We start from the raw sequence: 23,268 nt of genomic DNA, 5'->3' as shown, positions 1-23,268 counted from the left end.
TTAAAGGGTCCTGACAAGGGAATGTATTTTTATAATAGAATGAGATTTGTTTTCTAGAGTTATTAATTCTAATTCATGTGTACTTTTCATATTAGTCAGATAGGTCTAGTTTGTTCATATCATAGAATAAAGTGCAGAATAATTGTGAAAGTAGTACTTGAGTCAGCTTAGCTATGTATTTTTTTATTTGAAAGACCACAGTGAGGCCTTATGTTACACATTTCACAGAATTGTCATGATGAGAATTAAGGACCACACAGCAACAAGTTTGTGTGTGTGTTTTTTGGGGTGACAAATATTTCAGCACAGATGATATCAAACAACCAGTATAAGCTGTAAAAACAGATTGTTCAATTTGAAAAAGAAGTGGTTCCATAATTTTACAAAATGAATTCCATACCAAAACAGGCCAAACTAGTAATGGCCGATTTTTGTAAATACTGTATGAACTGCAGTTACATCTTTTGACTATTTTTGTTTTTACTTTCTTCCTTTCTTTTTATAATGTGATGCTGCTGAACGCATGTTTCTGATGTGCTGAGTTGCACTGTGAGTTGCACTGTGTCCTCTGCTGCCCAAACATCTAATGAAACAAACACATAACAATGATGATGATGATGTTGATGTTGATGATAATGATGACGATGATGATGACGATGATGATGATGATGACGATAGCGATGATTGTGTTAGATTAAGAGTCATTCTGTGAACAATCTTGGTACTTATACCCGTCGACTTTGCCAGCAGTAAATGACCTTATTCATGTTGATGATTGTAACTGGTTTTCCTATTGTTGACGCAGTCTGCACAGTCATATTGGACTCTTGCAGAACCACCAACAAGGGTGAGCCCCGTCCCTTAAAATTTCCCCACCCATACCACCTAGTGTATCTATCTTTCTCTTTCCTGTTCCCCTTCCTCTCCTCTCTCAAAGCACTTGAGAGTTAAGTTTTCTGCCCCCGCAGAAATTGTCTGCACTCACTGCATTCCTACTTAGCTCAGTTTAGGTTTTGTACGCTTTGCTTTACCACTTGTAAACTTTTTTTGTAGTCGACGATACAAAATGTGTTCCCATGCTTCCCATGTGATGTGTAAAAGATAAATAAAACAATGGTGATTTGAAGAGGAGACCTGTTTGTTGCTTGCCTATGTGGTTTGTGGGACGGGGGGGGGGGGGGGGGGTCTGTATTTTTGTCTGGGTTCAGTTAAGCCTGTGTCTCAGTGAATTCACTTATCTGTTTAAGTATTCCGTTTGCATGACTCTTATTCTCTGTGTGCCTGCATGTACTCTGCTGGTCAGTTTTCTGTTGTTTGTTCCAACGCTCAGCGTGTCTGGATCGGGGGTCCTTTGTCTGGGCCGCTGGGCTAGCTGTCTGCTAATTCTGCCTTTTTTTGCCTTCAATTTCTTTTCATATGTTTCAGTTCCTCAGTTCTGTGTGTGTGTGTGTGTGTGTGTGTGTGTGTGTGTGAAAGGGATAATCAGAGCCTGTATGAGTGTGATTGAGGGTGCAGCTGTAGAGGCCGCCACCTCCCTCCCTCCCCCCTCCCTTTCCCTCCCCTCTCTGTGTCATACTCTCTTTCATACGCACTCTCTTTCATTTTCTCTTTCATTTTCTCTCCCTCACTCTTTCTGCCCCCCCCACCCCCCACCCCCCTCCTCCTCCCTGTGTAATGGGCTGACACACAGGAAGCTCTAATCCTCACACAATGCCACCCCTCTTCCCCCCAGAGTGACTGGGAGCGGGACAGGGGGCAACAGGGACCAACCTGGCCCAGCTGTCCCCAAAATGGCCGCCTCTAATCCCTCCAGTTAGCCTACAGGGGCTCCCGAAACCATGACAACCGGTAACCAAGGAGAAGAATTCCCAGGGCAGAGAGTAGGACAAAGGGAGTGAAAGGAGCCATGTGTGAGAAGTTTGTCCACATGCGTCCGTGAGCGACAAGGGACGTGTCTCAATCAAAAAAAAACAAAAAAAAAACAGAGAAATTATGTGTGGTGTGATGGAAGTCAGACTGTAATGATAGTAGTTCTCGGTCTAGGAAAGAAGGGGAGGAGGGAAGGAGGGAGGTGAACACAAAAGGTCACCAGGTGTGATGGTGAGGGGATCACAGAACTTTTAATGACAGAGACATTAATCACCAACCTATAGACATTAATCACCTTTCTATGGACATGAATCACCTTTCAATAGACATTAATCAATCATCTATAGACATTAATCACCTTTCTATGGACATTAATCACCCATCTATTGCATTACAAAGTCAAACAAGAGTAACTTTTTTTTGTGTGGTCTAAAAGTAAAATGCCATGACCAAGGTTTAGCTTACATATCAACAAAAATGATACTCCAAAATGCTATTAAATTATAGTCCACTTTTGTACCAACAAAAGATGATTCCTGGGCAGAGTAGGCTAGACATTTTAAAGACTTTTTTTGTTTTTTTTAGCTTCATTATTCATGCAGTCACTGCTCTTTTGCTTTGTAATCCTATCTACACACATCAATCAACTGAACTAGGGAGTGCAAACGTTTAGGAGGTGTTAATGGTCATCTGATATGCCTCTTTTCTGTCATTATTGAGGAATCAACACTAGTGTGAAAGACAAAAGTTTGTTTATTCCACATTGTCCGTTAATTAATTTGATCTTGGTAATTAAACATGCCATTCAACTGCATGCCATTTAACTACATCCCAAACTACCAATTACAGACAAGGAGGTGGCATCTTAATTATAAACTTGTAAGAAACACTAATGTATAGACCAGGGATTCTCAAGAACCCATAGGTACGCATTTGGGCTTCTACTTGATAATATTTGATACGATTTTTGTCATTAGATATGATTCATGGAAATGGATTAAGGCCTAACTGTAGGAGATACCTACAGACAGTGAGGGACCGTGGGGAGACTAGTGAGACTTATGGATAAAGTAGTCATTCTTACACAGTCTTTCATTGAAACTTCTAATGAATGAAATAATAGTAGAGGGAACATGAGAGTAGATTTCAAAACCCTTCAAAGACTTTGGAAAACGCTGCCATGAAACTATAATAATCATATAATACATTTTAAAATGATACTACGTAAATATCACAGTAAAACTATATCCTGTTTGAATATTACAGGAATATTATCCGATACCAAACTCTTTATTGAGTACCACAGACACACTATAAGTCCCTGTAGGAGATATTATAGTGTTTTTTGTTTTTTTAGAGGACAATGGCATCGCGATACCGTTATGGCACTCACTTGTAGGGCTTCAATTTTCATCAGTATCTTTCAAATCCACAAGAGGGGGCCATGGTCCACATTTTCCTCATCCATCAGTCAGGTAAACTAATTTGACAAGACACACTAGGCCTATAGGCCCTATCTCTCTTATTTAGGCTACAGTTTGTATCCCGCACAGAAACAGTGAGTTATTATTGACCTCTCATGCAGTGACCCCCTACAGTTTCTCCTTACATTATACCTGTTTTCATGTTACGTAGGAACAGAGGAAACGGCCATCAAAATAAGTCCTTGACATTTTATCTTTGATCAAGGGTGATCTATATAATAGCTGCTGACCTCTGCCATTGCATACAGCAGCCTATCATCTAGCCTAATTATACATTAAGTTAAAGAGATAAGTCAAAGAAAAATCACCTACAAGGACTTAGTCTATAGTGTGTCTCTGGCACCCAATCGTGAGTTTATAGTGTCCTTATCGCATTTTATTATGTATTATTTTATCTCCGATGGCATCACTACTATAATAGCCCTAATAGGGACGTACAGTTTTGCTGTGTATTGTATTGTGCTTTATTATAGGATTAATATAGTCCTTTTTCTCAAGGGAAACCCTAGTGTTCTCTTTATTTATCTCGCCGAGTCTTTATAAAAACGTGATTAATGGGCTGGCTAATTAAACAGAAACTCAATAATTTCATGGCGAAACTCGCTGTCAGCAGATACAATATAAGGCAATTAAGCCCCGCCACCACTCCCACCGGCCGGCCCCTCTGTGTCTCCTTGGTAGCAGCAGCGTTAGGAAGCAGAAGTAAATCAGCTGATCAGCCCTCACTGAAGTTCAGTCTTCCAGTAGTGAACAGAGAGCAAAGTCAAGCCAGAGGCAACAACATAAATCCAGAGGGGGACGCACGAGTGAGAGGGCAGAGGAGCAAGGATAGAGGCTTGTCCACACTGATAGTACGAGAGAGGGAAAACAATGAGAGGGCAAGTTGGCGAGAAGAGGTAAAAAGCCATTTCTGTCAGCATTGTAGTGATCAATAGTAAGACTGCTGCTGCACGTTTTGGACACGCTTCAACCTGAGGACCAAGAGCGTCAACCTGAAGCGCGTCTGGAGAAGGTGAGACCCCCAAAACAGTTGCTTCTACTTTGCTGTGTCTACCCAACAGGGCTTTTTTCTCTCTTTTTGATCCAAGGGTACAAGCAAGTTATAGTCCGTTTACCGCACATGCTCAAGCCAAATCATTATTTATTAACTTGTAATGACATTCCTACTGTACCTGGCTGGACATGGCCTATTAGTACTGTAAAACAACATCTTTAAATCCTAACCTGGTATGTGGTGCCCTTTTAATGGCTGCCCTTGTAATAGTATCCCAATGATGTATTAAAATTAGAGTATGTGAAACTGGCAACCAACAGAGGAGGTGAAGTAGCATCTTTTCAGGTTTCTGGTTAAGCGGTTTGTCTAGTGAGAGTAGAAACTGAGATTAAACCAGAGAATAATTTCAAATAATCCACTTGGAGTGAAGTAGAGACAAATCAGATTAGATTTTTTTCTTATGGAGAGATAGAAGAAGTGATATAGGTTAGCAGCCTGGCTTTATTGGTACCTAATTAATCCCTAATAGGGGAGGCTACACTCCTGAGCAGAGAGGATTTCAGGATCCAGGATATAACCTTGAGTAACTCTGAAGGACTACTTTATCAGCGGTTTTTGGACCTTGCACTCTTTCTCTCTCCAAGAGCCTCGCCTCTCAGTGTCTCTGGGGCTCTTTTGATCACATGCAGAGACACTCAATCTACTGTCCTTCTCCTTTGCGGTCGCTCCTTATCTGAACTCACGTGCAGAGGTGTTGCAAGGTATCTGAACTCCTCAGGCTCTCCCCTTCTCCTCCCACGGTTCTCCCTGTCAGATCTGCATTCGTCTCCCTCCTCCACTTCCTTACTTCCTGGTTAAATCTTCAGTAAAGTAGTGCATGGCGATTTCACATTGTCTCACTTACTTTGATGATTCTTTATCTATTCCTCTCTCTCCTTCATTTTGTCTCTATATCTCTCCCTCTGTATCACATGTTCAGCTTCATCAGCCTACTATCTTGGGATCAATTTTTATATCTATACACCTCATTGTTCTTTCTTTCTTTCTCTATGCCAGTCTGTCTGAAGTTGCTCTGTGTTACTAAAGTCTGTTTTACCACAGTCTGATTCACTGCTGTCATGCTCTCTTTCTCCTTCACAACCCCATGAACAGCTAACTGAATCTTGGACATTTAATTGTGGGTGTATGTGTGTGTTTGATTCAGATCAGGGCAAAATGGAGAATATTAACACAGAGTGACTTCAGACAGACCAAGTGTGTTTATTGAAACCTGTGTGTTGAGGGTGTCATGTGTGTGAATACGCTGCCTGGCATGTGTCAGTCTCATCATTAAAGTCCATACATGCTGAGGATAATGAACTTTGGAAACCATGTGACAGGTCACTATGCTGACACCAAAGAAACTGTGTCTGTGTGTGTGGGTGTGTGTGGGTGAATGGGTGGCTATGACTCATGTGTGTCTCAAATGTGTGTGTGTTTGTCAGTAATTCTTACTTTGCTAGACTTATGGTTACTAATGAAGAGTGTTTTCAGGCATGTGGCATGTTTGCTCCTCTCCCTCTCTCTGTCAATACACTCAACCTTAAAAGGCCATTTGCTGTGCTGCTTAATGGCTCTCAAACTGCTCTCAAATCCAATAGTGAGCACACTGTGTCTCAATGTGGGTGTGGGTGTGTGTTTTTTGTATGTGTGTTTGTTCCCACATTAGCATCTGTGATATGCAAATACATTGAACCTTTTACTAGTTTTAGCCATGATTGAAAGACCAACATAAGACAGAATTCAAATTGTTTCACTGCTCATTAGTAAATAGCTCAGTTGCCATATGTATGTATGCTCTGACAGATTAGTTGCCGTGGCAACAGCCTCACTGATAAGACCTTTCATGTTTCCTCCACAGATGTCACCAGATGGTCCATAGCTAGCTGGAGAAAAGTTGCATCAAATAGAACGACTCTCCATCAGTGACTGAAATCTCATCCAACCAGCAGCTTCTCATATATCCCCAATTTCCCCTTTAATCAACCAGCCGCCAACACACAAACAATGGCGTCCTACAGCCCCGCCTCCACGCAAGAGGCGACCAACGGCGGCCCCCCGTCTGTGAAGTCCGAAGACTCGCAGGAATCCATGAAGCTGAAGAAGGAGATCTCCCTGCTGAACGGGGTGTGTCTGATCGTGGGGAACATGATCGGCTCGGGGATCTTCGTCTCCCCCAAGGGCGTGCTGATCCACAGCGCCTCCTACGGCCTGTCGCTGGTGGTGTGGACCATCGGCGGGATCTTCTCCGTGTTCGGGGCCCTGTGCTACGCCGAGCTGGGGACAACCATCACCAAGTCCGGGGCCTCCTACGCCTACATCCTGGAGGCCTTCGGGGGCTTCCTGGCCTTCATCCGCCTGTGGACGTCGCTGCTGATCATCGAGCCGACCAGCCAGGCCGTCATAGCCATCACCTTCTCAAACTACATGGTCCAGCCCATCTTCCCCACCTGTATAGCTCCATACCTGGCCAACAGGCTGCTGGCGGCTGCATGTATATGTAAGTACATGTCTGAGGTGTGTGTGTGTGTGTGAGAGAGAGAGAGAGAGAGAGAGAAAGCTCCATACCATTCATTCATTGTTATCAGGTGGAATCCTTCTATGTCCAAAATGTCAACTTTTCAGCAACTAAGAAAACCTCTTTTTTGCTTGACTGCCATGCATTTTTGAGTTCTACTTTGTTTTGACAAGGCTTCATAAATCCAACGGTGGTAGAATTTTCTCAAACCTTAGATGACCATGTAATCCCTCAACTAGAGTTAAAACATGAAAATCACCAAAATTGGAGAGAGAGAGAGGGAGAGAGAGAGAGAGAGAGAGAGAGAGAGATGAGAGTGAATGTAATATAGATAGATGGATAGATAGAGAGAGAGAGAGAGTGAGTGAGTGAGAGACATATATAGAGAGAGATAATGAAGACATCTACCACAGCTGTGGTGAGTTTTGCATGTAAGAAAGAGACGGCATGTGAGCTGAGCTGTATGGGCTTCAGCGTCTGTCTCTGTGTAAAAGAGAGAAGTGAAAAGCAGTGATACCGTCCGCAGTCAGCATGTCAGCAGCAGAAGCACACACTGATGCTAAGTGAAAGAGGAACCGAGAGATGGCAAGAGTCAGACTGCCGCACGTGTTTCCTGCGCCAAGGAGGGAGAGTCGGGGAAGATGCCGTTTCACTCCATCTCAGAGAACTGATTTAGAAAAGCCGGCGTGTCGTCTTGCACATGTCAGCTTGAGTCACGGCTTTTTGTCCTATGAAGGGTGAGAAACTGCTCATGAAAGAGAGGGTTACCCTTTGTATGTGGATCGAACCCAGATTGCTTAGGCAACTAGAGCATAACAGCACCCAGAAAGAGCATAGCTGACAAACAGACTTAATCAAAGTAATAAGAACGCCGCAGCAAATTCGCAAAACAACGCACCGAGGCAACCGAGCACAACTCTGGAGCGGAGCGGTGAAATACCAGCACTTAGGCAACCGGGACAAGATCCCTGAGACTGAGAGCTTGTTAAAGAGCCAGCCAATATCTCAAAGAAACTCACAGATAAGCGCTGACATTTAAGGATCCGAATAAAATCACCGTGCTGGTTAGTAATAAATATTACTCAATCATCAACCCACCCACCCACACCCATCTAAAAGGCATGTGCGCATAAGTGCATGCACACACACACACACACACACACACACGTATACCACGCACAGATAAGCAGTGCTGTGAGGAGAGCTGACTGTGCTGATAGCTGAAAGGTAAAGTCCTTGCTGCAGTAAGACTCTGACCTGAGCGGTGAACAGGCGACTGACAGCTCAGCATAGCAGCAAAACCTTCAAAGCTACCAAGATAGAACCCAAACTAAACATGGTTCCTGCCAGCAGGGCTCTCAAAGAAAAACTTTCCTCCTCTCCGTTTGCCCTTTTCCATTCTACGAAACTGGTCCCTCTTATGTGCCCCCTCTCTTACTCCCTATATAAAATATCTGACTCATGTCTTAGTGTTTTAGTGTCTAACCCAGCATTCACGTGCTATCGGATACATCATAAAAACGGCTTTCCTCCTTGGATATTTCACATGAACACCATTCAAAGTCGGATGCTGAAGTCGTAAAGACTGAGAAAATGTTGCTGCCTGAGTTTCCGAGTTATGACACACTGATAACCTTTAACCTCCTGAGCATGGTGGCGGAAAAATCATGTTTTGTGTCAGTCAACAGTAAGAAAACACTGATATACAAATGCACCTATATTTGTAGTTATCCTGACAAACCATCATAACTTCTTAAAAGCAAGAAGCAGCCAAATCCACATCATCCTTTTCAGGACGTCCATGTTTGTTTAGTGTTTGTCTTCTGGGTTTGATTTTCCGACAAAATAGCATGTGAATGCAACTGACTTGGAAGTCCCGGATGTCGGAGATTCCCAGCAGCATGTGAACGCACAATTAGTATAAGGGAGTGAATGAGGAAGCAGCGTTTTTGGATTGAAGATCTGCAAGGCAAAGAAACCCTTTTACCTCACATCTGGACCGTATTTGAGATCCACCGCCAGTCCGTCAGCCTCCTAAAACCCGATCTCCCACCTCCCACCCTTCTAACCTTTCACTGTCAACACGCCGCGCCTCTACTTCTGTGTGGCGAGGGCTTCTTCTCCATCACCCGCTGCCGGTCGCCTCCGTCTGGGGCGTTCTGCTTTGTTGTGTTTGAACGGGCTGCCTGTGGGGAGCAGACTTGTTATGATCCTCTACCTGTCAAACGTAGAGGAAGACGATCATGTTATGATTCTTTACTGAAAACTCTCCTCACTGTGTGGTGTTATGGTGGTAGATGTAGGGTGGGGTGGGGGGGGGAGAGAGTGGTGATGTAATCCTGTTTTGGTCTCTTCTTTAAATGTCTGGGTGACGTGGAGGTTAGCAGGAGGTGATAACACAGGCGTATAGTCTTTGAGCAGGAGCACATACTTGAGGTGGGGATATGAACTTGAGTGTCGATATGATGTAGATACAATATGACCACTCAGCTTGTTTGCAGGGGAGTTTGTTTAATCAGCGCTGACACGACTTGTAGAGTCATGAAAATAGACAAGAGAGAAAGACTTATGCAGCGGGAACGCTTTTCTCTCCTGTTATAATTAAGAGAAATAGAGAAATATGGATATAAAGCAGCAAGTTTAAGCTATATCTGCACACAGTAACACACTGGAGGGGCATTGGATGACTCAAAATTACCAGACATCCTGTGTGTGTGCTACTATCTCCACATTTATGAACTTGCAAGGAACACACGCTGATAAGAGGCTGCAGAGAGATAAGTCACAGAGAGAAGCATGAAAACATGTTTTCTCCAGACCATCCATGCTGCTTACATGAAGATTGGGCAATAAGGAAACAAGTAGCGGGTCGCTCTGACTTGTCTGTCCGCTTGTCCTGTCAGTCGTTCAGGCAGTGTCAGTGGGCTGGGATGCAGAAAACAGTGAACTTTAGCACAAATACACAAGGCAGCGGTCATGGAATCAGTTTGTTGCTACGACTATCCTTTACACTTCTACATTTTCTCTCACTTCTGCTACTTACCTGTGCACTCATGCCTGTGTGTGTGTGTGTGTGTGTGTGTGTGTGTGTGTGTGTGTAGGCTTGTATGTGCTGCACTCAGCTGTTTCCCCCGTCTGAAAAACAACAGGCCAGTCTGCTTGAGTCAGCAGCACCGTTTCCTTAAATCGGGCAGACTCTCACACGGAAACACGCTGGCACACACTCACAATATACTGAGCAAATGTCACCACTGAGATTGTTGACACTTTTTTTTTTTTTTTTTTAAAGAATGAGTGAGCTTGGATGTGTGTGTGTGTGCATATGAAAGTGTGTATTATAGATATTGGAGAGTATATGTGATCTTACTGTGGTTCTTCTTCAGGTTTGCTGACCTTTGTGAACTGTGCCTATGTGAAGTGGGGCACCAGGGTCCAGGACTTCTTCACCTACGCCAAAGTCATCGCCCTCATCGCTGTCATCATCACTGGCCTGGTGAAGATCGGACAAGGTACTGATGTCGTCTCTGGATCTGTCTTTCCTCTTAAATTCCCCCCTGATCCCTTTACTCTGCCAGATGAACATGTCATCTCTCACACATTCCCTAAACCTGAAAACTGATTTTGAATAAATGAAACCAAATGTCCACCGTTTGAAAAGAGTGACAGCTACAGTGTCACTGATAGAATAAACATGAAAGAAGTTATTATTTGACATAATTATTATTTCACCCTCTGCATTGAAGTGGATTTCAACCTTTTCATTTTGTTTGCTGCAGACCTTTTGGAATCCCTTATTTTTCCTCACTGTTTTCTCGTGGATACCTGGAAATAAACACATTTTGTTGCTAATGTGCACGTGTATAAAGCCCCTCTGTAACATAACAAGCATGAAAGAAATTGTTATTTTTGAAGGATAGGAACTAAAATTCATAGTTGGCAACCACGTTATTTTAAAGACGTTGAAAGTTTCGGGTAATAATTGTTTCCCCAAATGGCCAAATGGAGTTTTGGAAATGAATTCTTCAAATACACAGAAATTCATCATTTTGTCCCTTTGTTGTCGTTTCTCAGGTCACACTCAGAACTTCGATGGCCTGTTTGATGGCTCGTCCAGGGACCCAGGGGACATCGCTCTGGCCCTGTACTCCGCTCTGTTCTCCTACTCCGGATGGGACACGCTCAACTTTGTCACGGAGGAGATCAAGAACCCAGAGAGGTGAGGAGGGACGATGCTGTACATTATATATGAGAGAGAGAGAGATAAACAGAATAGGATGAAGCCGCCCTCAGACACTGATGAGACGCCAATTCAGCATTTTCCCCTTATATTTGAGATGATTAACTAGAGATTATTAATAGACTTTGGGATAGGGAAGCTGACACATACATTAAGTCAGCACTTAAAGCGATAATTCACTTTGGTAGAACATTTATATTGTTTATTGCGTTAACATGTACCACTATGGGAGTTTATGAATGATTGACCACTGGGTGATTCCGGTGATATTTCTTTGATTTTGAAGTCTTTTTCTCAAAATTTCAAGAGCTGGGGGGAGAATCCTGAATACTGGTGGGGACAGTGGATATCATCCTTTTCTGACATCTTTTTCCTGTATTTCCCAAACCCTTGTATTATCTACTCAAAGTGTTGCAAGGCAAAGAAGTTGGACATTTCTACGAACAACTACAAGTCTGTCAACTAGCTGGATACCTGGAAGCTGCCAATACCGCAGTGATTTCATCAACCATTGTCTTTTCCCAGTCAATAAGAAAGCAAAGTGTTCAGTAGTGAACAATATAGACTGAGAGAATAAACAGTGAAGGGAAGAAAGGACAGGATAGGACCAAGATAAGACCTGAATTGGATTGTTTGTTCTATCTTTTTTTAGGAAAGTACATTGAAAGTATGTGTGTGTGAGCCCTTTGCTTTGATTCACACAGTCACAAGCTGATCAAATGAAGCAAGACTAGACATGTGATTGGATCACAAGCCTCTCGCAGAGTTCTCAGGCAGATTAGGTGACAAACACCCCCACTTTATCCCAATCCCCATCCTATCTCCAGCCCACGCTCACCCACGGGGTCAGCTCCTGACCCGCAGACTCCTGAGTGAGGAACCCTGAATCTGAGACACACACTCTCTCTCTTCACCGCTCTCCTGTTCTACTGACTCAACCTCTCTCCGTCTCCTCTGCTTCCCCCTGCTGTTTGTGTGTGTGAACTACAGGAACCTGCCGCTCGCCATCGCTATTTCCATGCCCATAGTGACTGTGATCTACATCCTGACCAATGTGGCTTACTACACCATCCTCCCCATCCCCGCAATCTTAGACAGTGACGCTGTAGCTGTGGTAAGTGCCTCCTTCTTATCCCCTGACTTACTAAGTTACCTGTCCCTCCCAATTTATTGCACTGGCTTACTCACAGTACTGAAACATTTGTGCAGGCCATGGTTGTTTGTGCATTTTAATAATATTGTCAAGAATGTTTTTGTCTGAGAACACAGTGTCCTATATAGTTCTACGTATATATCAACGATAAGAGAAAATTCTAGAATGCATCATCCACCGGTCAACAGCCATTGCCATAATATATAGGCTGCTGGATACACCTGAGCTGGCACAGGGTTTTGTGGTTTGTTTGTTGTTTTCTTTTTTACCTCAAGCTCATTTATAATAATAATAATTAGAAATAATAAACTCTACTTGCATAGCACTTGTTTGAAACAGAATTTAGGTAAAAGTAAAAGCAAACAACATGCTCATAAATTAAAACAAGTAAAAACAAGAAGACAGCACAAGATAAAAAGACATTACTTACTATTAATTCTATAAAAACAAGAAGTGATTTGGAAGATGGTGCTGATTCTGTTGGCCTAGAGGTCCTGATGTCAAAAGCCTGATCACCTTTAGTCTTAAGCCTAGAGTCAAAGCCTAGACTTTGGAATAAAAATAAAAAAAAGGCCCTGCCTGAAGATCTGAGGCTGTTCACAGGAGGTTAAAAGGTCTGCACTATAGCTTGGGAGTAGACGATGCTTTTGTGAATGAGGTGCCAGCTTATGTTCAGTGCAATGGCAGCCACTTCAACATATGTAGGTCAGACAAATCTGATCTGTCCCCCATATACAGCCTCACAAAACCTTCAGATATGATCAGGAGCTCAGATGTCGTCACCTGGCCTGCAGTGTAAATGCAGCCTATTAGACTGTTAACAAAAGACTCTTCCCTCTTCCCCTCTCCCAGACGTTTGCGGACCAGGTGTTTGGCGTGATGAACTGGACTATTCCTCTGGCTGTGGCTCTGTCTTGCTTCGGAGGACTCAACGCCTCCATCCTGGCTTCCTCCAGGTGAGTGATGCAACCACGTCAGGATGACTGATGAATAACATGTACAGTCTCTTCACTGCAAAAAACATCCATCTTAACAAGTCATTTAGTCTCATGTTTAGCCTTCAAATCTTATGTCTCTAAAAAATAAGATCATGAGAATTATTATTAGATTAGAATTCTGTCAATGGGGTGAAATAACAGTTTCACTTGTTCCAGGAATTTTCTAGAAACAAGTATCCGTATCTTGAAACTAGACAGGTCGCCACACTAGAACCAAGAAATGAGACTTGAGACTACAAAACTCTTTAAACGAGTTGATTTATATTGAAATGATCTCACTTTTTTTAGGACTCAGATTTTAGGACTCAATAATACACTAAATGGGACTTGTTAAGATGGAGGTTTTTTGCAGTGTTGTTGTCTGGTAATTCACAATAGTGGCATCTTGGAACCATACTCATCACTGATGTTCATGAAGTCTTACAACCATATTGACAAAATGATATTGATAATCCATACTGTGTAATTGCTCCCCGTCGTCATACCCTGCCATATTTTTGTGTGTCACAGGCTCTTCTTCGTGGGCTCCAGAGAGGGCCACCTGCCCGACTACCTCTGCATGATCCACGTCCACCGCTACACTCCCATCCCCGCTCTGCTCTTCAACGTCAGTCATTGTCTTTTTCTCTAATGTCTCATGGTTCAATTTGGCCCCTTAAATATTTTATTCCTACAAACTAATGTTGTATCTTCAGCAAAATCTGCCTGTCTAACTTGTCTGTGTCTCCTGTGTGTCTCTGCAGGGCATCATGGCACTGATCTACCTGTGTGTGGAAGACATCTTCAGGCTCATCAACTACTACAGCTTCAGCTACTGGTTCTTTGTGGGCCTGTCCATCCTGGGACAGCTGTATCTGCGCTGGAAGCAGCCTGACAGAAAGAGGCCACTAAAGGTAACTTCAGACCGCCACAGTTTGTGAGCTTGGAATTGTATCCGTGTATGAAGTGTAGAAGTTTTCATTGCAAAGATGTAATATAACCTTTATAATTTGTATTTCTTCCCATAAACATTTTTAAAAATATCAAATTTCAGCCACAGGTAAAAGACCTTTGTAGAACTACATTATATAAAGAACTTTTACCATATTTTGATGTAGTGACTCAATAGACCCACTCTTTCCCTTTCACTGTTTTGATAAATTATCTCCTTTTTCAGAACAGATGTGATAAACCTTCTAACGCCTTTTCCTTCTCTCTCTCTCCCCCCCCAGCTCAGTCTGTTCTTTCCCATCATCTTCTGTATCCTCACCATCTTCCTGGTGGTGGTGCCGCTCTACAGCGACACCATCAACTCCCTGATTGGCATCGGCATCGCCCTATCAGGAGTGCCCGTTTACTTCCTCTGCTGCTACACTCCCGCCCACAAGAGGCCCTTGTGGATACGAAATTTCATCGGTAAGAAGGCTGCAGCGTGCTAATGTTTGGATGAAAATATGTTTTATCGACAATTGCTGTTGTACTGTTTTGGTATTTAAAATTCATTAATGTAAGCTCGAGTCAGATACATTAGTATCATTAGGTATTGTGTCTAGAATAGAATAGAATAACTTTTAAAGTGTCTCTCAGCACTAACTACATAGAATTGAATGCACTGTAGGCTATATGAAGTACAAGGAAATTTAAGTGATCTAGCTACTTGAAAAAAAAAATTTGATTCTATATATGGCTGTTGTACAGAATAATTAGTTTGGATCCAGCATATGTCAGTTTGTTTTTACTTTGATTTGTATATCAGCTATGTACTATATTAATTTAACTGAGCTGTGACATGGTTGTTTGACTCAATCCAATCGGTCACAATGTCAATGAAAAATATTCTTACAATTCTTATGATTCTTAACGGTATGCAGCATGGCCTAACCTCTCTCTCCTCTCTCGAACCCTTTCAGCCAAATCCGGCCTGCTGATTCAGAAGGTGTGCTACTCTGTTTTGACTGAAATGGATGTCGACAAGGAAGAGTAGAGACATTTGATAGAAACACCCTGCCGGAGACTGACGACGCACAAACGAAGAGGCTCAACCTGAACTCATCCCGGCCGCTCACTGCCTCTCGGCCTCGATGCACAGACATTGGGCTTGAGCTCTAGGAGACGGAACCGGCTCTCTGACCTGTCAATCATCGCCTTGGTGATAATGTTAATGAATGTATGACGGCCCCGGGGCGTTCGACGGCCAAGATTACATTCCAGTTGACTGCGACTTCAGAGAGAACATTTTCATGCACTCCTGAAGAATCAACACCCATTTCTATTAGTCTATTTCTATTAGTAGAGAATTATTTAATTGATATGTCTTATGGAGACGTGCCAAGTGTCTGTGTGAATTACTTGTTGTAATGAGGCCTGGAGGTAACTTTTTGATTTAACTTGAAAGGGCAAATAATTATTAAGGTTAAATTGCTTAAGTGGAAAGGAGAACATCTTTGAAACTGAAAGCACTGGTGACCATAGAAAATGCCCTTGGTATTATTATTTACAGAAAGATAAAAGAAGTAGTAGAAGAGAATATGTAATGCTTTCCACGTTTAGTCATCTGGAAGGGGAAGTTCATTAATATTTGTCCTGTTGCCTTTGTATTATGTCACAGCTGCAAGGTCTAGTGAAGTAAAGGGCTATTTTTACACAAATTAACCCAATTTTCCTTCAGCGTCGCTCTCAAACACGGGCTATTAAAATGTAAAGGAGTTTGAGACAGCTGAGTACAAAGATGGTAAATAGTAAAAGACTATTATGTATTTATAATAAAATTACTTGTGGACAATTTCTTTCCATTTTTTCCACTGGATACCTGACAGAACTAATGAATCAGTTGTGAGCGCAAATCTCATGACAAGACACACACCAAAATGGTCGTTATAAGGCAGATTTTGCTCTTTAATTAGAATATTACATATATAACGACAAACCCCTCCAACGCTGTCCTCTCTTCCAATTCCTCTAACCATAAATATGTACACAAGATCCATTAGGCTATCAAGCAATCATCCAGTCTTATCTATCCAATAGTCTCCTTCCAGGGCCTTGCCTTGCCACTGGCTGGCTTGTTTTTGGCTGATGCTGCAGCCATGGGTGGGGCGGTCTGCTGGAGAGGATTATGGGTAAAAGTCTGCCTCAGTGGACCTGGGGAGAGAAAAGGAGAGAAGACATCAGAAATGCTAAATTTAAAGAAATGCATGTCCTACAGTGTTTATCGTAAACCTATTCACTGCTTCAGACATGTATGTGTGAGAGGATTGAGAGCATGGAAGAGTCGTGGTAATGGCTCCATCTAGCCATGAGGATGTGCAACTACAATTAATCAACACTGGTGAAATCTCAGCGTCCGGAGCGTTTGGGAGACACCACCAGCATGTTCAGAGTAGAGCGAGAGAGTGCCTGCAATGGAGAAACGAGACAGGCTTTGTGACATTACACGTTGCCTTGGATACAGCGACGCTATTGTCTCATGTGACAAAGTGCAGATGATCTATTTTCGGATCAAAACCGATATGGAAATCATATGCAAAACACGTTTGTCTAAAGATACGCAAAGGTGTATACACAAGTGCAAGAAAACTCCACGCTAGTGAGATATTTACATTTACAGATATACCTTTTCTTGCCAACACCTGCCATGTTTGGTTTGTTTACCTATTTTGGACACTTCCCCAGTGTCTTCATTTATTAAAGTCACTGACACAAGTTCACATCAGAGCCATCAAGATTGGGCCGATCACTTCCACTGTTGTAACAGATCTCAAAACATTCATCGCTCTCCTGGGCTTCAGTCAGAGTGTTTATACATATATAGATATATATACTCCTATATATACTCCTTTCCTTGTATGAATTGGATATCATGCACAAAATCGTTTTTAAGAAGTGATTTGTGAAAGTGGTAGTCTGACTTAATGGATGTTTGACTGGTGAAAAGCATCTTATATTTCCCAATATAGCTGTCAGACTTTAACTTTGAATGGTTTTGCACACATTTTGCTCATCCTCAGTCTTGTGTTCCATGGAGGTTCAATGACAAAGACTAGCTAACACACACAACATAATGGATTGTGAGCAGTTGACTGGATTTTAATTTTTTTCCACTGATAACAGCTCCAGCCCTTTCTTCTGCGCTGGCACTGTGCAAAAACAAAGTAAAACAGGTCTAGCTACGTGAGACTGCTGCAGAAGTGGTGTGACCGACCTTTAGCAGCGAGGTCCAGATGATTTTTGATCCTCCGTTCCCTCTCTTCCAGCTGCTGGGCCAGCTGAGCATTCTTCCACCCTGGGAGGGACAACCAAAGTTATAAGGAGGGGGAGTGTACACACACACAGACATGGAGAAAAAAAACAAGGAAATAAAAGGCATAGCACACATGTAGATTCCTATCCAAACCACATATTTAGGGTTTGATGAATGTGTGTTGTGGACAAAGTTAGTACACAACAATTATTCTCTGAGACTTTGCTTTCTCTTCTCGAGACTGCACAACTCTAATAGCAATTGCACTATAAAATAAAATACACTCAGTTCCTTAAACCTGCAATAAGCGATTTCAGACCCTGTAACCAATCCTGAAACTAACGTGTGCTACGTGGAGAGTTCCATGAGACGTAATGATATAAACAAATAGTCACACACGTGGACCAGCTGTGTTGTTGTTTTCGCCTCTTTTCTAAAGCTTGTTGTCCAATTCGGCCCGAGTCGTAGCTCCTCCCGACCCATTCAGTAGCTTTTCCTTTTTTTAAATCTAGTAGGCTAGTCTCTTCCCTCGCTGTTTGAAAGCAGCACTCTACCCCTCCCCTCCCTGGAAAAAAATCTGGTAATTCACTTCACTTGTCATTGTGGGACATGTAACCTTCAGCGGGAGACAAATCTGGCAAAGCGAGACTGGTAACGGGCGACATTTCTCCGTAGGGACGTTTATTTTAGCCATTAGCCTTTATGGACGGTTTGTCCTGCTGGGACAACAGTTTTGCTGTGTGTGTTTACAAAATGTGTTGCGGTTTCTGTCGCCCTCTAGTGGTCAGAAAATTGCTTCGTGTAGCTTTAAGTTTAAGGAAAATCTGGATCATCTGTCTCTTTGTTCATCACCCTTTGGGTTCAACATTACTATAAAAAAGAAACAAAAAACACATTACCAACTAATTTTCCCCATCCATCATCCTATTCTTAAATACCATCCACCCTTCAGGCACTCAGCAAACCAAATCCCACCTATCCATCCAACTTCCCATACTCCTATCCTACTACATTTCTTTTTAGAACACCAACCCTTCTTAATGCTTGCGATGAAGCCATCATTTTGGGGCAGGTCGGAGGCGGGGTGGGTGATCCTCTCTGGGATCTTCAGCTTCTCTCTGACCAGTGGGTGTCTGAGCAGGGCGACTTGGCCCAAGGAGAAGCAGTTGGAGGTGAGCCAGTAGGTAAACACCGCCTGGGGTTCAGGGAGGAAGGGATGTCGGACAAAGAAATGTGCATGGCTAGCGTGAATCAAAAAGAGAAGGAGAGTATAGAAGAGAGGAAATGTAGCAAGTAAAACTAACAAACTAATCCAATAAGGTCTAGCAGAAGGTTTATATCTTCAACATTTCTTTGGTGATGAAAATCGCATCATGGAGTTTGAGACCACAGCTCCTTTGCAGTATACTTGATGTCAGAAAACCAATAGTACAAGAAAAATAGTTGAGTGTGAAGACAGACTGACCGTGGGGAAGTTGATAGTGAGGGGAAGGATGACAAAGGGCATGATCCTGAACACCGTCTTCATGGCTCGCAGATTGGGGTTGTCGACACCAGACTCTGCCCCCAACTGAAAAAGAAAAGGTAACAAAGGTGGTGATTATTAAGGTGAAGCACAATTACATTCAACAGTTTTACACATGAGACAATATTTTCTACCAAAATAAAAAATTCCATTCACTCAAATTTCATCTCATCTTACACAAAATCAGGCATTTAAAAGCATTCAAAATGATCAATTCACTATAATCTTCCAGTAATCAAAAGTGAAGGGTTTGTGACCAAAATACCGGAAGACAATTCTGCCTTCAAAATAAAAGCGTAAAATTTGCCACTGTCACACTTGGAAAAAGAATAATTGACCAATGTTGGTATAAGTTCAGTGTTAACAGGACATTTTGGAAAAAAACAATTATATTTTATTTCAGTACAAAGCGGCCCTAAAATATATTCATATATTCATCTAGGCACTTTCTATTACTCAAAAAAACGGCAACACATGTTCATCAATATGAGCTGTATTCTGAAATTGTGACGGTAAGGTATTGGCTTGACACTGTTAGGTGGACTTACATGAAAATGCTGACATGTTGTTGTTTGTGGAAAACAAACCTTTTGATCATTATTATTATTATCTTTTTTTTTTAATCAGTTTTTTTGTTTTGTTTGTTTTTATTTAATTTTAAGGATATAACAGCAACGGAAATGTCTGAGTGAATTTTCAGGTTAAAAGCATTCAGATTTTGTTGCATATGATCTTTCTTATCATTATATTTTTGGGAGAGTGAGACACCTCTGACGAGTTCAGTAAAACCTCGCTCACCTCCAAGATGAAGAACATGGTTCCAGTGACAGCCAGAGGCAGGATATAGTAAGGATCTGCCATTGTCAGGTCTGGGAACCAGAGCGCGCCTCCTGTCTGCAGGCTGGGCACTGGGAGGTAGGCCATCTTCCTCAGTGCGATGAAGAACGAGATGAAGACTGGTGCCTGGGGAAACAGACAGATGAGATGAGTGCTTTGTCATGATCGATTAACATTTTGGACACAAAAATAAATCAACACACAATTAAAATATTTTGTGATGGAGAATATTTTGTTTTCATAAGGCGGTCTGTTCACAAGAGAAGACGTTTACCTGACGGAGATCAAAATGTGTTTTTGACACAATAAACATTTAGTGCGCAAAACAGTGAACAAGTAAATCAACTTTCTGTTTGTCTGTTCACAAGCCCAACACAGAGCATAACAACAGAGCATAACATATTTATTGTTAATATTATCCAATTTTGTACAGTTTTGTCAGCGCAAAGGAAACGCATAAAAACACACTGACTGACCTGCACCATAGGAATCAGGAAGCCACGGAAAGGATTTACATCATGCTTCTTCTGGAACATGTTCAGGTCGGTGTAGGCCTTGGCAACTACGACACAGAGACAACGGCTTATGATAAACTGATGAGACTGGCTTTTTGAAAACACACAAACGTACACACACAAAGCTTGTGACTGAAAAGGCAAATGAAATGCAGAAAGAAGAGAGAGAATTTACATTCAAATTTGTTTCCGCTTTGTTTGGCCTCGGTCATCCTGTTGGTGAGTTTGGTCATCTCAGGCAGCACGTTGTTCAGCTTGGCCGCCTCCCTCTGGCCCTTCACTATGACCGGAAACACAGCCATACGAGCCAGAACCGTTCCTATATGAGGGTGAGGGGTTAATAGAAACAGGAAAAAGAGGAAGAGAAGGAAAAAGAACAGAGGAAACACAGAATTGCATGTTTTGCTTGGATTTGCTTGGCATCAAATATTCTTACACTGTTATATATCATCAATCTGTGATGTTCAATGCATTCCAGGAATTATTTTGTGATGAAGTGTACCCACTTTCCCTCTGTTAGTGATTTCCTACATTTCCCAGAATGCCTTTCGACAACCCCCAGAGAACGTGCCTGAACTTGCTGCATTCAGTATGTGTAGGTGGAGAGAGCGATGGCAATATCATAGTAATAGCAAGAGAGCAAGCTTTTCCCGTCGAGAAAATGCGAGAGTTGCGACCTTTACTCAAACATGTCTTCTGGCTGCAGTGCATTCTGGTCTATTGAGGCTACTGTCAGTGGAGAAATTGCTATCTCTGCCTCTTCTATGATGGATTTCTCCCTGTGTGATTATTGGACTTTGATGCAAACTGGTGTCTAGAAAGAAGCCCTCGCTCTTTGATTCTGAGGGACTGACACCAAAACCTGACGTTTGATGCTTTAGATAGTTGAAAGGTTTTATGCTATTAAGCTTCATTGTAGCTGTGCTGCAAATATCGGTATGTGAATTCACATTGTCTATATTTGACCAGTTATCTGTGGGAATAACAAACAAAACAAAACAATAAAATGGGCCCAGAAATGCAAAATACATCTACAACAGTTTGTTTTCAGCAGTGTTGGAGTGGGTTTTTCCTTTAACCAACAGAGGGCAGTGCAACACTCTTCTACTAAGACAGTTTAATGCCCTTTAATATTGTCAGCTTAATGTTGGTTGAGGTTGTGTTGATCTGTGCTTACCTGCAACAATGGCACCCCACCAGGGCACACCAAGATCCACATGCATGAACTCCAGCAGGTTCTGGATCAGCCCTACTGGGGTGTTGCCGGCCAATCCCAGCTCCGCTAAACTGGCTTCTGCACCCGCAGCCTGTAGGACGTCCACTGCAGTCGGCGCAGCCTCAGCCACCTGCTCAATGATCTGCTGTGTTATGACAGGGGCGGGGTCAGCGGACGCAAGGATAGGAGAGGAATCCAAGACTGGAGGAGGAGCAGAGGCTTCCACCACTGGAATCGCCATGGAAACAGTTTCGATTGGGATCTGGAAGTATCAATATAAAACGGCACCACATCGTTTAGTTAAGACAAAGTATATATTTGATTTGATATATTTATTTTGAATGCAGCCTCAGTCACCTGTTCAGTGATTGATTCTGTGATGATGGGGACGGGGTCAGCAGGCAGGGGGACCGGGCCGGACTCCAGGACAAGAGCAGAGTCGGAGGCTTCCACATCTGGAATTGCCATGGATCCAGTTTCAGGTGGGATCTGGCAATATGAATACAACATGGCATCATTGTGAAAGTTAGGCCAAAGTACAGTCATAAACTCAGACATATAATTCTACTTTACTAAACATGTACCATACTGTACTTTGGCAGCAAACTAATGAGATTTTAACTGAACTTTACAACTTCTACTCTCATCCTTTGCACTTACACTGTAATGAGGATGATCTACACACCCATGACCTTTATTCTTACGGGGATGCAGTTCACTGATGCCTCTCAGACAACAGCAGCATTGCATGAAGACGATCGGCCAACTCACCTGTGAGCTGTTGTTTCTGACTGGCACAGCATTAACCAACAGGAGCCTTCCATGGTGTCTTCGGCCCAGGAGAGCCCTTGTGGCAGGACTCCTGCACTCAAACACTGTGTGGAGATGGGACCTCTGGGGTAACCTCTGGTTGTAAACAGGGGGAACATGCGTCAGGCAGGCGCACACTTCACACAAGAAATTACAACGTGATTACAATTCTATTTTTAATCATTATTTAACGAGAGATGCTGTGATGGATGATGGCAAAGCTGGCACCTGCTAGCTTAGCTTGCTAGCCAGGTAGATGTTGATACACTTGATTTTACAGAGTCTTGGTAATAATTGGCAAGCAAATTGCTATGCTGCTAGGTGTAAGACAACCCGTGCATCAAAGGTAACTTGCTACTACTATTTCAGACAGTATTAACCTGATGATTTACACTGTAAACATGAGAAGACTCTCCTTGTTAGGAAAGCTGCACTGTCAAAGTCACAGAAGGCATGCACACTAACGCAGTGAGGAGGCTAGCCGGCTAGCAAGTTAGCCGAGGAAAGTCGTCGGTTATCGCTTTCTGTCAAAAGCAGGGATAAAGCCCCAGACATAAAACTGTGAACAAAACCTACGTGGTTCCAGGTGTCTGTAAGTGAATGGCTGCCTCGGCTCGTTTTGCCAGTCTGTCTCAGGAAACATCTTGCCAGGCAACCCGGAGTCACCCCACTCTTGATGGCAGCCATGTTCTGTGACAGGGGAGACAGCACGCTACGGAAAGCGCAAGCAGACAAACAACTTGGCTGGTTGTTTGCCATCTTTCGTAGTAACCCCCAACTAGAGGATGTTTTTTTTGGGGGGGGGGGGGTGTATTTGTCTCATGCTCTTTTAACTCAACGTCAACGCTACTTCT

General features: G+C 42.7%; 2 protein-coding genes across 5 annotated transcripts; one reads left to right on the top strand and one right to left on the bottom strand.

Moving 5' to 3' along the window:
* Positions 1-4,126: 4,126 nt before the first annotated feature.
* On the top strand, positions 4,127-15,971 carry slc7a7 (solute carrier family 7 member 7). Its single transcript, XM_071518263.1, has 10 exons — positions 4,127-4,365; positions 6,248-6,886; positions 10,288-10,413; positions 10,976-11,120; positions 12,132-12,255; positions 13,147-13,250; positions 13,803-13,899; positions 14,036-14,185; positions 14,504-14,687; positions 15,182-15,971. Exons 2-10 carry the CDS (start codon positions 6,394-6,396, stop codon positions 15,253-15,255), a joined length of 1,497 nt encoding a protein of 498 aa, XP_071374364.1. The 5' UTR covers positions 4,127-4,365; positions 6,248-6,393; the 3' UTR covers positions 15,256-15,971.
* A 177-nt stretch (positions 15,972-16,148) lies between these two features.
* On the bottom strand, positions 16,149-23,110 carry oxa1l (OXA1L mitochondrial inner membrane protein). Of its 4 annotated transcripts, none has more exons than XM_071518259.1 (11): positions 22,991-23,110; positions 22,372-22,510; positions 21,962-22,059; positions 21,566-21,866; positions 20,564-20,707; positions 20,350-20,435; positions 19,835-19,999; positions 18,977-19,081; positions 18,544-18,706; positions 17,473-17,553; positions 16,149-16,412 (listed from the first exon to the last, which is right to left on the bottom strand). In XM_071518259.1, exons 1-11 carry the CDS (start codon positions 23,099-23,101, stop codon positions 16,288-16,290), a joined length of 1,518 nt encoding a protein of 505 aa, XP_071374360.1. In that variant the 5' UTR covers positions 23,102-23,110; the 3' UTR covers positions 16,149-16,287. The 4 variants fall into 4 exon arrangements, with proteins under 4 accessions (XP_071374360.1, XP_071374359.1, XP_071374361.1 ...); XM_071518258.1 differs by having other exon boundaries at positions 21,962-22,093; positions 22,376-22,510; XM_071518260.1 differs by having other exon boundaries at positions 22,372-22,536; positions 23,017-23,101.
* Between the last annotated feature and the right edge of the window lie 158 nt (positions 23,111-23,268).

This window comes from Centroberyx affinis, unplaced genomic scaffold, assembly GCF_046629955.1.
Source record: "Centroberyx affinis isolate AG114_WGS23_722 - 3 ecotype Tasmania unplaced genomic scaffold, CSIRO-AGI_Caff_v1 ptg000562l_1, whole genome shotgun sequence".
Lineage (NCBI taxonomy): Eukaryota > Metazoa > Chordata > Actinopteri > Beryciformes > Berycidae > Centroberyx > Centroberyx affinis.
Note: the sequence above shows the minus strand (reverse complement) of the source record. Positions and strands in the feature narration are given on the sequence as shown.

Coding starts and splice junctions, on each gene's coding strand:
- slc7a7 (XM_071518263.1), top strand. CDS start 6,394: ATGGCGTCCTACAGCCCCGCCTCCACGCAAGAGGCGACCAACGGCGGC. Junction 13,900..14,035: donor TCCCCGCTCTGCTCTTCAAC/GTCAGTCATTGT, acceptor GTGTCTCTGCAG/GGCATCATGGCACTGATCTA. Junction 14,186..14,503: donor ACAGAAAGAGGCCACTAAAG/GTAACTTCAGAC, acceptor CTCCCCCCCCAG/CTCAGTCTGTTCTTTCCCAT.
- oxa1l (XM_071518258.1), bottom strand. CDS start 23,101: ATGGCTGCCATCAAGAGTGGGGTGACTCCGGGTTGCCTGGCAAGATGT. Junction 19,082..19,834: donor CCATGTTCTTCATCTTGGAG/GTGAGCGAGGTT, acceptor TTTCTTTTTCAG/TTGGGGGCAGAGTCTGGTGT. Junction 18,707..18,976: donor TCACTATCAACTTCCCCACG/GTCAGTCTGTCT, acceptor CCTGAACCCCAG/GCGGTGTTTACCTACTGGCT.